The sequence below is a fragment of the Dipteris shenzhenensis genome, chromosome 5 (genome assembly GCF_047967505.1).
Source record: "Dipteris shenzhenensis isolate YYH24624 ecotype China chromosome 5, Dip_SZ_1.0, whole genome shotgun sequence".
NCBI lineage: Eukaryota > Viridiplantae > Streptophyta > Polypodiopsida > Gleicheniales > Dipteridaceae > Dipteris > Dipteris shenzhenensis.
Window position 1 is genome coordinate 34,627,034 of NC_141600.1, and position 15,749 is coordinate 34,642,782.

Genomic DNA, 15,749 nt, shown 5'->3' on the forward strand with positions numbered 1-15,749 from the left:
AGGAACTGAGAAGAAGCCCCCGAGCGGTGGCAACAAAGCAAACAAAATTCCAGCACAAGAGCAAAAAAACAAAAGAGCAATGGGCATGTTGGGACGTGCACTCAAACCTTACTTTTCCACCATCTGGATGTGATGAAGAATCCAACTAAATACTAGGCAATTTTGGAATCATTTTTTGGTGTTAGGTTGAAACATTTGAAGTCTGAACTAAAACAAGAATTATTTAGTTTACAAATGGGAGACAATGAAAGTCTTGCCATGTATCTCAATTAGTTGTAAGCTCTATTAAGGCAGTTGAATGTTCTCAGGTCCCAAAATTGCTTTTTGGTGTTAGGATGAAGCATTCGGAGTCTACACTAAAACAAGAATTATTTAGTTTACAAATGGGAGACAATGAAAGTCTTGCCATGTATCTCAATTAGTTGCAAGCTCTATTAAGGCACTTGAATGTTCTCGGGTCCAAAGTGGCCGAAAGATGCAAAAGCCATTTTGTTAGCTAGAGTTCCTCCACAGTATTCAAAAACAGTCAACATTGTACTACTCGATGATGACCTAGATTTTCTTGATGCCGTGTTTCTATTAATGGCTAAGGAGAGAAGAGAAGAACACTTCGAGAAAGAGCAACAAGGGTTGTGGCTACTTTGGCAAGCGAGGCCACGTGGAGAAGCATTGCTAGTAGATGAATCCCTCCAACTTAACATGCAATTGTGGATGATGATTGGACGCTTGAATTCATATGGTGCTTAGCACTTGTCTTGAATTGTGATTTCAATTCTTATGTTGCTTGTTGTTATACATGTCTTGACTAGCGTTGGTCTAGTCTTTCCTTTTATCTATAGCATTTTAGTAGTAGGTCTCACTTTGTTTTCCTCCCCCGTTCGGCTTCTACAGGTGAATGTTGGAGAGAATCCATCATGGGGTGTTGGTAATGAAGAGTTTGAAAAACCCAGAAGTCGATTGGATACTTCAACGTGGCAATGCAAGGGGATTGGTTCATCTATGATGATAATTGGTGACGGGCTGGTCAATGCATGTGGAGACATGTTGCATGGCAAGGCGGTTCGTGGAGTCGCAGCTTGTACAAAGGTGCTGAGCTGCAGTCCAGAAGCTTCCTCTTTCCAAGCCCCGACCCTGTGTAGCCTCTTCAATGAGAGTCGGCTCTCTGAGGTCTTTTTAGCAAAGTCGTTTGGTCACAAGCAGCTGCTCTCAGATGTCAAAGAAATTGTTAGTCCTTTGTAAACCTGCAACAAACTTTGTAGAGGTGAGCAGGAGGTTGTGTGGGGTAGCCCTCGCCTCTTGATTTTGTGAGTTGTTGAATTCGCGGAAAGATAGCTGTGAGTGTTTCGCTTGTTCTCTACTGCAACTTGTCGTCCTTTTATGTGAATCAAGTTTTGTCTCGATGAGTAAGGATTGCACTTCGCATTCACTATAAATTCTAATCATCAATCCTGCACCACCTCTGTTATATAATTGTTAATGGTCATTATTTAAATGGCAAATCACAGTCTGAGGACAGAAAGTCTCTGACATCACATGTCCCGGTGGCAGAATATTTCCATGCCCCTAAAAAACCGCAGCAAGACTAGCTTCCCAGACACTTGGCCATGCATGGCAGTTTACAAGATTCTCAGTAAAAACAGATCCACAAGAGGAAAAATGGAATCGTATGAAATTACTACTACCATCACTCCTGCACAACATTTGTTATGTAATTGTTAATGGTCATTATTTAAATGGAAAATCATACAGTCTGAGGATAAAAAGTCTCTGACATCGCAAGTCCAGGTGGCAGCATATTTCCATGCCCCTAAACAACCACTTGCTGTCAGCGCAGTTTACAAGGATGTTTGCATCATTCACAGAAGAAAACATGCCCAAAGCTCAAGATAATATTAACAGCTGTACGCCAAGTGAAAGTACGTTCTGAGATGCCATAACAGAATGCCTTATACGTAGCTATCTAGAGTCTATGATGAACAGCTAATATGTCACTAAAGCTTTTTCTTTGCATAAGAGAGCATATTTGCATCTCGAGTATGGAGTTCGTTAAAGCGGCGGTGATGACCCAATACCAAGGAGAGGTGATTTTCAAAATACTGAGGTGTCTAGGGTCCTTCCTTTACGACGTCTGCATAAGACGACTTTGGGTCTTCAGAAAAAAGCATCTCCTGCCCATCAAGTGGCACTGACTCAGGAGCTGACAACGGCATCTCAGTAGAAGCTTCCGGTAGCTGCCCAGAATGATAATCTGGATCTTTTTCTTCCATAACAGGTACTGACCTTGAATCATCGTTTGCAAGAGTCTTCTGATATCTGATTGCAGAAGCAGCTCCTGGCATCACGGTCTGGGGAACAGGAGGTGGTACCCAACTCTGGCGACCCATGGTATTAAAGCCACTGGTGGTTGAACCAATTAGACTATGGCCACTTGCTACCCTGCTGGGTGATTTGGAGTATCCTACTCCATCTGCATCCCCATCAGCTATTGCATCAATTTCAGTTATTTGGACTGTGCTTTCAACTGGTCGTTCAGGTAAGGTAAAACTTTCTGTTTCTACCTTTGTGCGTCTCCACCATGGCTCTTCTTTATGGATGTCAGTTTGCGATACGTAGTCCATGAATGATGCAACCTTGGCTTGTGTAACCAATGTCGTGCCCTGGCTTCGAACTTCACTGCCAGGAGATCTTGCAGTTAGCAGAGTACCCTGAGAGGTTCCTACATGGCCATTCACCATGTCAATTTTTGATACACTGTTGCTGACCTGAACCTGGCCAATCCCTTGAGGCTGCAAAGGGCAGCGCCCTAGTTAGCATGACCTGAACTCTAATTGCAGACACAAGCGTCCCTCTAGAATCAGACCTCAAAGAGAGAATTCAAATTTAAAAATCTTGAAACAAGACTAGTTTTTTTATCTTAAAAATCAAGAGATGCATAATTTAAGCTGTTGCATGTTTACCTTACCCAAGACTACATCCCCCCCCCCCAAACAACAGAAAAAAGGCCTGTAACTCGACCTACATGTGTACCTGATCAGCAAAAGGTTGCCTCATGTAGGACCTCCATATCTGTGTGTGTGTGTGTGTGTGTGTGTTCACACATGTGCATGCATGTGTCACACGCACACATACATGCGTGCACACACACCTTCATAGACTAGAACATATTCCATCTTACATAATGAGAATTGTTCTTAAGAGAAGAAATGAGAGAGAGAGAGAGAGAGAGAGAGAGAGAGAGAGAGAGAGAGGAGGAGGAGGAGGAGGAGAAGAAACCCAAAAAACAAAACAAAACACCCATAAAAGGGAAGAGTAGAAGGGAAATTTTATTTAATAAGCAAAGTTATTTTTTGGGGATGGGTGCACTGTGATTATACTCTCATCAAGTCTCAAGCATATGCTGCGTTTTATGTTTCAAGAGATTCAGATATGTGTTTTTGGGGATGCGTGTTTACACATCCTGTCACAATCCATAACGTATTGCTTTCCTAAAACCTTATAATTATGGATGGTTGGATGAATGAACTAACGCTTGTGGAGGGGTATGTCCTTTCGACGAGTCACTTTTCCCATGAGGCACAACCCTTCAAAGAGCTACAACTCTTCCAAAATGGCATACACGTATGAAGACAATTCTATTTGTAACATTGTAATGTACCCTCTCAAGGGTTGCACCCGTTCACAAGAGGTACACACCACTTCATGGACGCACCCTTACACACACACTCTAGTGCCAAGTGCATATGGGATAACTCCCAAGGTGACACGTGGCACTCACGCGTGAACCACTACTAGAACTCCTAGTACAACACACCAACACACACTCTTTGGCTGTCTCCAACACCCCCCTTCAAAGCAAAGAGTGTGAGACCCAACACGTAAGGAGTAGACCGATCCCCTCTCCACCGTAAAGAGTGTGAGACCCAACACATAAGGAGTAGACCGATCCCCTCCACCGCAATACTGCAAAGAGCAAGTCCAACTATCCAACACCTCCTGTGTGATAGTGACTTCTCATACCGGCAAGAGTACATCACTCCTCGTCACCCTCTTACCCTGAACTGGGTGGTGAAGACAATCATACCAAAGTAAAAGACAATACAATCATTTATGGGTATACAACCCAGAGTACCCTTATTGACTCCAAATATATTCATTTTAGAGGGACTACTCAAGGCTGAGAATCTTTATTGACTCAACACAAAAACACACAGCATGTAGGGCCTAGAAAGCCCAAGAATCCCAATCATAATGTTCCTCAAGAGAGACTGTGAACCTCGGCTGTGGCTGCATGTATCTCCTTAGGGGGCTCTTCAGAACTTAAGCTTCAAAAAAACTTTAGAGTTGGTGATTATGTACCAAATAAGGTCTCAAGGCAATCCCAAGTCTCCTTAGCAGTTGACTTGAAGTCCACATGATGAATGAGAGAGTCGCCCAAGCAAAGACCAATGAGAGCAATTGCTCTTGCATTCTGCTACTTCCATATTTTGCATTGTTGCTGATCATTCATATCAATGTGGTCTTCCTCAACGACATCCCAAATTCCTTCACGCATAAGGAGCAGCTGCATCTTTGTTTGCCAGGTGGGAAAGCCTTCCCCTTTGAACTTTTCCACAAGCAAGGAGCTAGAAGGTCATGATGGAAAAAAGTTTCGTGAAGGCGGGCAGCAAGCTGAAATGAAGAACCAGCAAGTAAGTCGGCTGGTCTAGGGCAGCAGACTCCACGTGTGCAAGGCGGTTGAAGAAGTGCTCCTATACGTGTTTCCAGCAACTGGTCGATGGGCTGAGATGCTCCAAAATGCAAAGGCAGGCAAGGCAGCTCACCAGGGCACTCCTAAATGCTGTAGCAGGACACCAATCTGAAAGTCGGCTGATATAGGTGTGGTAGAAGGCTAGAAACAGCTCAGGGGTGGTTTTGATGTAGGCGGCTATGCAGCAGCAGCACATAAAACGTTGATTTTGGCGATGAAATGCTCCAAGACGACCTCGAGGGTCCACACGTGCAGGTGCCTCTTGGGAAATGAGCCGACCAGAATATGGTTTAGAGCTGAAGAGGAAGATGACATGGCAGGACGAATTAGGGCAGGACCGACCTACTCCGATACCATGAAGGAAACATGGTGATGAGAGAGAGAGAGAGAGGCTAGGGTGTGGATAACTCCCAAGGTGACACGTGGCACTCACGCATGAACCACTACTAGAACTCCTAGAACAACACACCAACACACAATCTTTGGCTATGATTTCTCCAACATTCATGACAAGAAGTGTGCCAAGCACCGTAAGGGCAGTCCAAAGGACACCTACCCCTTCACCCGACATTACCCCCATTCCAAAGGGCACCTAAATCCTGTCCCAATCACCAATCAACTATGACCCCAATTTGCAACCAGCAGCACAATTCCCCCTCTGCAAATTAGTCGCAATCCCCCTGCAGATCTGCACCCAGCAGCACCAATCCTTCTCTTTGCCGTACACATCTGCAAGCTGCCACACCAATCTGCTGGCCATATACACCTCCAGCCTACATACCATATGCCAGCCTGCCGTACTGCCCTGATTACTTGATGTACAGCATTTGCAATGCACCTTCCAGACAGCCTGTGCTGCCTTGGATTTTGTGACCCTGCAACCTTGATTCTCCTTAGGGATACGCACCTGCAATACAGCACAACCTCTGCCTCAACAACAGCACCCCTTTTGGTTCGAATTTGACCCTGTTCCTTACCAAGAGTTTCAGCAAAGCAACGAGCATTTCTATGCAATTTCACGACACCCAGGACTGAAACATCCCCCAAGCAACCAACAAATGGCCTTGATGTCCTTCTGCAAGGTGGCCTACTTCCATCCCTTTTGAGTCTACATACCCATTAATATTGGATGTTCGACCAAACAAATACTAAAGCAAATGACTAGCCCCTCACAAAGGAACGGATTCACACAGTAATGTCCCAGGCTCCTCTTCTCCACATACATTATTAGGAGCTCCCAAGGAATCCCCTCTTGCACAATTCCAGTACAAATTGCACGTCCAACATACCCATGCCTATTTGCCTCATGCATCACATGCCATCCAGAAGCTCGATCACATCCTCTACTTATTTCAGGGAGCAGGCCATATCCTCATCGCATGATGACAGAATTTAGAGCTTATGCGCTTTTGCTTCAGGACCTCTACTTAAATCTGCAGCATGAGCAACTACAGGACGTCGAACTTCTCCATCCACGGGTGATTTAGACACAGCCAATACTCCTCCTGATCCTTCACAAAGCACACAGCAACTCTCAGCTACAGGGAGTATGGATATTCTCCTAGCTCAGGTATGGATTGATGGCCTAACTAAGGATGACAGCATCTCAGGTCTTAATCCCACGATGTGTTGATGTTCGGCAAATCTCTCCACTGACGTGCTCTTGCTTCAGGACTTCCAATTATGTGTTCACGATGAGCACCCACAAGACATCCAACTTCTCCACCCACAGGTGATTTAGACACAGCCAATACTCTTCCTGATCATTCACCTCTCAGTTACAAGACAATATGACTAGACTTCACAGGGAGCAGAAGAGGCCACCCGAGGAAGCAGCTCAGGCACTCCAGGTATGCTTATGGGTGTCAACATCAGTAGCTGTTTAAAGGGCCTTGATACCTGTTCTGACATTCCAAGGTTATGTGTCTGTCCATTGCAAGGAATTAAGTGGTTTACATGTACACAAAGTTCATAGACAATAAAAAGCTCCAAATATAAGGGCTTTTCTTCCATCAAAGGACCCTCTCATTGCAAATTTATGAAGGAGGGGGAGCCCAACTCCCAGCATACATTAAAGGAGTGCATGCTATGCTCTGTTATTATTCTTTAGATGGAGTGTAGTCGATGCATTTTGTGTAACATGTCTAGTCAATGTGATGTTTTTCCAAGGGGATTCCATCATCTTTCTAGGATGCTGCATGCAAAACCAGCTTCATTTTCATCTCCTTCCAGCTGCCTCCTACCTGTTAGGGTTTCTGCACAGCTGCCATCTCTGCTGCCCATTCTGCCTCTGTTTTGCCGTCAGTTTATCCTCCTTTTCTGTCCGGGTAGCCTCTCCATTGCCTGCCCTTCATAGCCGTGTGCCTATACAGAGAACACTTTAGACATGGAGAGAATACACACAACTATTCAGCTAGACAAATATCATAAATAGAGGTAATGTCCAAGCACAAAAGACAGCCAAAAATATAACAACACCTTCAGAAAACATGTGTTTAGGTAAGCCACCAAGAACAGGCTATGTTTGCTGATCCTTCTACTGTAGACCTCTTCAAGATCAATGGGTGTCCTCAATAGACTTCAATAGCTGCTCTAGGTTGTGTTTGCTTATCCTTCTGCTGTAGACCTCTTCTAGATCACCGGGTGTCCTCAATGGACTTCAGTAGTAGAGCTGCTCTAGGGAAAGTCTCCTCATAACCCTTCTTTGCATTAGTTGTGAGAACCTCTTCTACTGCATATAGCCACTCCTATGCTCTACAATAGATTGCTGGTCTGCACCTTGGAGTAGGCTGGTCTGCCGAAAGACTGATCTCTGTGACACTGCTGTTGATCCTTGTAGATGTGCCTCTTTGTGTGCACTAAATGGTGCATATCTTGCAGAACTGACATCTGAATGTAGGGCACTGGAACTGACCGACCAGTCCGCCAGATGACCCAGTCTGCCCCTTTCTAGATCAGCCTTCCAATCCCTGGAGCCTATAAATGGCTCTGGACATTGCCTGACTGCCTTTTGCCCTGCCCAAGTCTTGTAATGCATTTCCCAACCTACAGTAGCATACATCCATACTGTCCTGCTGTAAGCGTCTTGTCTGAAAACTCCTTGGCATTCTTGCAGACATCTCCAGGCCCTACTTTACCACGTCCCTACTGTACCTGCTTCAATACCATTTGTACCTGCTGTTGTACCACCAGCCCAGGTACATTCATAACCTTGACCTAACAATATATCTATCTGTTGCCCATGTGGTAGCCAGTCTGCTGCCACATGGCAGTTCTAATCTCTCCCTCTATGTCCCACCTAGTACAATAAGTCATCCTCTCCCATGTCCTCATCATATGGGGACTCACACGTGGGAAAGTGACCCTCATATTCCAACACAGGGTGGCTCGACATATTGAGCCTACGGCCGGGAAGGTGAAACCTTTACGGGTTGCTTGCGGGATTGATCACTTTGGCTTAAACCTGAATCCCATTAAGTTCAGCCATTTACTTGACTTGGTTGGTTATCCAAGTGAAGGATGTCTACTTGAAACCGGCCTTCAGTTAACTAAAGGGCAGTAAACCCTAGCCATCATAGCATTCATACCCTCTACAGCCACCTTGCATCATTCCCAATCACTTCCGTTATCTAACTGCCACTGAAAAACACTTAGAAATAAACTGAAGACAACTGGATGGAGGCTACAATGCCCTTGCTCAAAGAAACATTACACGAGACACCACACTGGCCCCAAATATCTTGGCGCCCCTTTCGGTATTTATTTAATTCCTCGAAAAGTGGAACTCCGCTTTACAACAAGGGCGCACCCTTATACTATTCTGCTTGCATTTTCCACTACCAGAGCCAAAACTTGGCCTCTGCTTGCATCCAATTCCAGTGCACCACTAGTACCCAAGTGCCAGGGTCATTTCTCATCAACTATATCACCTGACTGTGTCAAGGCATCAATTCTCTGGCACCAACCACGCATACCCTCTGTGACTGGGTATCTCCTTATAGCCTGTAATGCCCAGAAAGAACTCCATACAACAAAATGCAAAGCAACAAACTTCCAAGATAGCAAAAGCAAACCAAAAGGAAATCAGAATGTCCGTACCCGCTGTCCATGGGAGAGGGGCAAGATTTTTCCTGCACCTATCCTCTGCCCAGGTCCCTAGAGGTGTAGAAAAGACTTCCAACCAAGGGGAAAGAGAGAGAAAGTGAGAGATACAGATTCTCAGAGCTGAAAACAGAAAGAAGAGCAAGGCTCACGGGTGCAGAGGCTTGGGCAAGCAAAGAAGGGCTAAACTTCGATGGCAAAATCCACCTGCAGCTTGGAAATTGACCCGTGCAGCTTCAAATGACAGCCTTGCTTCGGAACAAGTCTCGGGAGGTGTGCAAGCAGCAAACCAGCATCAAACCAGGCCCGTACAACAGCATTTGGGACCCCATACAGCATGGAACATATCTGTACAACAGCCTTCAATGGCCGTACAACAGGGAGCAGATCCATACAGCAGCTTTAATGGCCCGTACAGTCCATACGGGGGCCTTGAATGTAGCGCATGCAGTCCGTACAGCCGTACAGAATGCCTCGAAATGCGTGGAGACCCAAGAAATGCGTGGAGCGGGGAGCTTTGGAAAGCGTGCCAAGCCTTTTACCTTCAAGAAACGTAAAATCCATCCCGTAACATTGACGAGAGGAGAAAGGAAAGGGGAGGTGGTAGGTAATGCATGAGGGGCTGCCATGTGGCACCCTCATTAAAGCTCTAACCCTTCCAAACCAATGGAACATTGGTTTGCCCCTTACATTAAAATCCTAACCCTCTAAACCAATGAAACATTGGTTTCTCCTTGGGCCCAACATTTAGACCCCTCACTTTCCTAGCATTTGGGCCTAGTGGGAGCGGTGCATTGGTAAATGGACTAGGGACTTCTAGGAAGTGGGTGCTTCCTCTAGACCGATCCCCTCGGCCAAAGTAACCACGGAAGTAGCCACGAGGTTAGCTACACATGAAATTCACGTCCCCGTGACATACCCCCCTCTTAAGACAGCAAACAAACTCGTTTGCTGCTACAAAATACAGTAAAGAAACAACAATGAAAGAGCCATAAATAGCGCATACCAGATAATACATGATATGTAGGATACAACGAGCATTGGTGATATGGTCTAGGAGAGCGCACGATTCCATCCAACATCAATGCATCACCTGTGTGGAGTGACTAGTACACACATCATAGAGGTTCCATGGCAGAAATACTGTCAGCAACCAGTACCTCGGGTGAGACATGCAGTGTCACCAAGCTACCTCTAGATATCATGTTAGTTGCATGTATCGTGAGGGAGCGGATGTGCTACCTCCCTCTCGAGCATCAAGCAATGCTCCAGACCTCCACTTTGCTGAGCCTGAATGAACCTGTACCGTAGTGGGCTCAAGCTGAAATGCTTCTAGGTAGAGTTGCAATACCCTCGATAAATCTGCCAATTCACCTTCCTCGATCCACTTGGCATCCAGTGGTGAGTAGTTCTGAAACTTTACCAAATACCTTCTGTAAACTCTACCTTCGACTTTCCTGTCATGGTGTGCCAGAATCTGTTTTCGGAACCAAAATCTCATCCACTTCTTCCACTTCAGGCTGTTGCTCATCAAGCATATCTGCTGGCACATCTCCTTGGAAAGGCTTCAATAAACTCACATGAAAGGCATTGTGAATTGTCCAATGGCGTGGTAGCTTCAGCCTATAAGCTACATCATTTATCTTTTGCAAGACTTGGAAAGGGCCATAGTACCGCATTTTCAGTTTGGTGTACACCTTATCCTTGCCTTTCATTCGCCTAAGTCTTGCGTTCTGAAAACGCAGCAACACCCAATCATCGTCTTTACCAACTCACGTCGGTGCTTATCTGCTGCTCTTTTAGGCTTCTCCTAGCTTTTTTGAAGGGCTGTTTTTACCTTCTGATAAGCTGCATCTAAACTCCCCACAAATCTGTCCGCTTCGAAGATCTTCTCTTTGGTGTGCAAAATGTGTGGTACCTTTCTTCCACCTTCCACAATTTTGAAGGGTGCTTTCCCTGTGGAAGAATGCACTGTATTGTTGTAGGCAAACTCAACCAGTAGCAAAAATTGCTCCCATTTTGTTTGCTGATCTGAAACATAACTTTTGAGAAGATCAAGGGCAGTAGAGTGTGCCTTTTCGGACTATCCATCTGACTGGGGGTGGAAAGAAGATGAAAAATTCAGCGTAGTCCCATGTTCTCAAACAAACCTCTCCAGAAAAGGCTCGTCATACGGGGGTCTCAATCACTGACAATAGATTGAGGCATCCCCTGGTGATTGAAAATATGAAACATAATCTTGCCATCTGATCGGCTGTAATTCTCTTCCGCACTAGAATAAAGTGGGCCTGCTTGCTGAATCTGCAAATTATGGTCCAAATTCCATCATGTCATGATGGTGTACGAGGCAGATCGAAGATGAAGTCCATGGCAATGCTTTGCCAGGGTCTATCCGGAGTGGGCAATGGCTGTAGCAATCCAGCTGGCTTTTGCCTATCAAACTTTACCTTCTGACAAGTGATGCATGTCTTGACATAAGCCTCTACATCCTTCCTCAAAGTCGGCCAGTAGAAGAAGTGCTCCACACCTTTGACTGTGGCTTCAATGCCTCGATGTCCTGCATATGGTGGGGCATGACTCTCCATCAAAACCTTTAGCCTTAATTGCTTTGTGACACAAAGTCTAGCATGCATCATCAGAAATCCATCCTTAAGCATATAGTGCTCATGCCGATTGCCCTCAATCAGTTGATCATAAATCCTTGCAAAATCATCATCATTGGCATACTAATCCTTCATGGCATCAGGTCAGTGTGGTATGCAATGGTAACAGCTGAAGCTTGCGGTTTCTTTGACACTGCATTAGGAGTGGACTTCCTGGAAAGTGCATCTGCAACGACATTCTTCTTGCCAGGCACATGCACAATCTGAAAATGAAACATCAAGAGGAAGTTTGCCCACCGCATGTGCTTTTCTGACAACTTTCGCTGAGTGAGAAAGTACCTTAAGGATTGGTGATCCGTCTAGACATAGAAATCAGCATCTAAGAGGTAATGCTTGCAAGTAGAAAGAGCATGTATGACAGCTGCCATCTCTTTCTCATATATCCCAAAATTCATCTCAGCATCGGTGAGCACTCTGCTCTCATACACAACCACTCTACCATCCTGCATAAGTACTCCTCCTATGTTGTTCCCGCAGGCTTCACACTGGACAGCAAAGCGCTTGCGTAAGTCTGGCAAAATTATGACAAGATCGGAGCATAGCTTCTCCTTAAGCTCTTTGAAAGCTGCAATTTCCTTACTACCCCATCTGAAAGGCACTCCCTTCTTCTGTAGGGCATGGAGAGGCGATGCTATTTCAGCAAAATAGCAGATAAACCGCCTGTAATACAAGCATAAACCAAGAAAGCTCCATACTTTATGGATGTTTTTCAACGGTGGCCAATTCCGTATGGCCTCCACTTTGGCAGGATCCATGCTGACTCCATCCTTCGAGATTATGTGCCCCAAAAAGTGGATTTCGTGCATGAAAAACTCACTCTTCTTGGCATTAATCAGCAGCTCATGCTTCCTGAGCTCTGCAAAAACAATTGCCAAGTGCTCTTTGTGCTCTACCTCGTGCTTTAGAGAATACTATGATGTCATCGAAGAATGTGCCGACAAAAGCTCTGTGCTCTCTCAAAATTCTGTCCATCATCCCATTGAAGGTGGCAGGTGCATTGGTCAACTGTGGTCCTAAAAGCTATCTTGTGCACATCCTTAGGTCGTATCCTGATCTGATGGTAGGCACTCTCCAAATCTATCAAGCTGAACATGGCAGACCCCTCTAACCTATCCAAGATATCATCATTCCTAAGTATCGGGAATCTGTTCTTAATGGTTATCTTATTCAAAGCCCTATAATCTATGCACATCCTCCATGGGCCATCCTTCTTTTGCACAAGCAAGATCACAGAACAATATGGCGAGGAATTGAGCTGGATTAACCCCTTCTCCAAGAGATCCTTTACGTGGTTCATTATCTCCTCCTGCTGACTGCACTAACCCTATAAGGAGACTTGTTTGGCGGGCAGCTACCTCGAATTACATCTATGGCATGGTCCTCAGGGCGTTCCGAGGGTAATTCCTGTGGTAGGGAGTCAGAAAAACATTCACAAAACTGAAAGAGGAAATCCACTATCAAAGAACTAGGCATCATGAACATCTGAAACTGCCATGCAAGCATCATGAACATCATGAACATCACGATTATACTGACATGTAACCAAGAAAGCCCAATGATGGTCTTGTGCAAAATTAGCTGACTCATGTCAATCTTCTGCACTAGGACAACCAGATACTGCAAGACCAGAGTCTTTCTTCTTCTTTTCAGATGCGATTCGGTTGCTGCATTTAGAAATATCATGCCTAGGTTTCCTGCAATAGTTACATCTTTTCTTCTTTTTGTTATCCCCTAAAGAAGAGGCACCATGAAAATGATCAACATGTGAATGAGGGGGTTTACCAACTAAAACCTTGCCTTTACTTTGTTTTTATGCTGGGCAGCAAAGGGTTGATCACTAGCCATAGAAGCATTGCAGTTTGCACAACTTTGCTCCTCCTGAAGGAGAAGAGCAACCATCTAGTCAAAAGAGAAATGGTTGGCATTGCCCCCTGCAACCAACCTCAATGTAGTAGCAAACCAACCTCAATCAGACAACCCATCAAGGGTATTAGAAACAAGCTGAGAATCAGGCATAATCTCATCAATATTGGCCAATTGCTCTTTCAAATCCTTCACATTAGTAAGATAAGCATCCATGTTACCACCCTCTTCAAAGTCCGTCAACTGCTTGCGGAGATAGGCAACCTTGCCTCATTCCGCACATGATATAAGGATGCAAGCTGATCCCATGCTTGCTTAGTTGTCTTGCAAGACCGGATGTGAGGGATAATAACCCTTTTGATTGAAAGAACAATCAAGGCATGTGCTTTGGCATCACGACCATCCCACTAAATCTGCTCCTATGTAGGAGGCAAAGTACCTGTAGTAGTAGATGCAGCTGCTCTAGAAGTAGCATTAGAACCATCACCTGAAGACCCATCACCTGAAGTAGTACCAAAGGCTGAAGGTGGAGCACTAGCAACTGCATTACGTGTAGGTCTAGCCTCAGAACCTGAAACAATGTGCCATAGATTCTTGGCAACCAAAACATCCCCATCACGTATGACCAGATTGGGTAATTGGTGCCATCAAGCTTGTCATCAGCTCCAAGCATCCCAAAAAGGTCATCTTTGCTGCCAGCCATTGATACAAATAGAAAACAAATACCACAAGTCACAAAGGCAAAAGAGGAGAGGTACAACTCTCAACTGCAAGTACTAGTGACTGCACAAGCCTCAAGGCTTTCAACTGCACAAATATCTTGCTGCCCCAAATAAGATGCTGAGTGGACAGCAAGTATTCAGCTCAAGGAAGGTGAAGATCTTGATGAAAAAGGTACAGCAGATGTACACAGGTTAAAAACTCTCAGCCCAAGGTGAAAAAACAGCAAATGAAAGCAAGAAAGGTCTTTGGATTGGCAGCAGCAACGCTCCAAATCTCAAATCGGTGTAGATAGAAGTCGAAAATGCAAGAAGAAGCTCCAAGACAGCAAGGTGGCTGAAGTAGAGCTTCAAGAATGCATTAACCAGTCCCAAATGCGAAAAGCCAAAGTGCAGCAGCAAGGCCCAAACTCCAAGGTGGGTGGAAGTAGATGCCCCGAAGTGCTGTAGCAAGGTCCAGATGTCAAAACCGACTGATGTAGGTGCTCCAAAACCTGGCACGCTTCACGAAGCAGATCCGGTACAGTAAAGCGGAGTCAATGAATGCACCGTACAGCAGTTGCAGCTCACGTGTGGTGTACGGCTGTCCGTACTACAGCAGCAAGGCATTAAATGCAGTAATAAATGCCTGAAACTGTCCAGAACAGTTCGTACAGCAGCAATAGACCCATACGGTTCACACGTGTGACTGGCAGGTGTCTTATATGCTTCATACAATGCAACAGCAGGTCCGTACACTCATTTAAAGTGCCGTACAGAAGTCCATACAATGGCAACAGCCCTCACATGCGAAATACCAGCTCAGCTGAGACAAAAATGCACCGACATGTGCAGTCTTACAGGCGGCTATGCAGCAGCAGCTCCAGTAATACCTTCTCCCACGACATAAAAGCTTGGAGAGCTCATAAATGCTCACACGTGTGGCCGTACAATTCCGTACAGGCTGAACAGGTTGCCAAAACAGCTCCAAAGGCGAGGACGAGCTCGGGGAGGCTGCCAATGGCTAGAGGGTGGAACCCTAACCTACGCTGATAACACTGTTGGCTATGGCAAGCAATGGAAGCTCAAAAATGAGTGGGAGAAAGCCAAAAACGAGCTGTTGTATTGAAAATGCTGCTACAATGAATGGAGGCTCAAGAGGGAGCCAATATGACAAAACCCTAGGGCTAAATGCCCTAACTAGACTAAGTGTCCTAACTGAACTAGGTGGTACATGAACTAACTATCCCAACAATCCTAGTTGACTGTAACTAGCCCTACAAGGCACATACCAAGGAACAAGTGGCACCTATGGATAGCCCATAGAATGGCCTACAATGTCCTGACGATCAGGGCCGCAAGAACCGGTTAGTCAGTAAGATTGATTGAAGGGCTGGCGAGTCTATGGAAACTTGAAGTTGTACTATAGGCACACATACACACATGCAATGTCCTGCATATTGCATGCAAACTAGAATACCCACACGCATACTATGCAAGCTAACTGGAATTCCTGCATGCAGCCCACTAAGACTCCTGCATGCCTGCACACTGTCCACTAGGACCCCTGCATGCTTGCATGCAACATCATCGTCGCCAGCATTTTAGTGGTCTCTCGGGTTGATCACAATAGTATATTTCGATGACGGTATGGAGCTGCCCATAAGTTTCACCGGT

General features: G+C 45.4%; 1 protein-coding gene across 2 annotated transcripts in view; it reads right to left on the bottom strand.

Annotated features, from left to right (window-relative positions):
- Positions 1-1,694: 1,694 nt before the first annotated feature.
- Positions 1,695-15,749, bottom strand: part of LOC147901933 (uncharacterized) — a 46,996-nt gene continuing 32,941 nt past the window's right edge. Inside the window, exons 8-9 of one of the 2 annotated variants that reach the window (XR_015541043.1) lie at positions 6,991-7,111; positions 2,656-2,786 (exon numbers count right to left, since the gene is read on the bottom strand). Coding sequence is in view for 1 of the 2 variants with exons in the window: in XM_087375302.1 (XP_087231428.1) it covers positions 2,106-2,786 (681 nt within the window). In the remaining variant the exon portion in view is untranslated. Of the gene's footprint in view, positions 2,787-6,990; positions 7,112-15,749 lie in introns of both variants that reach the window. The other variant, XM_087375302.1, reaches the window with a different exon arrangement.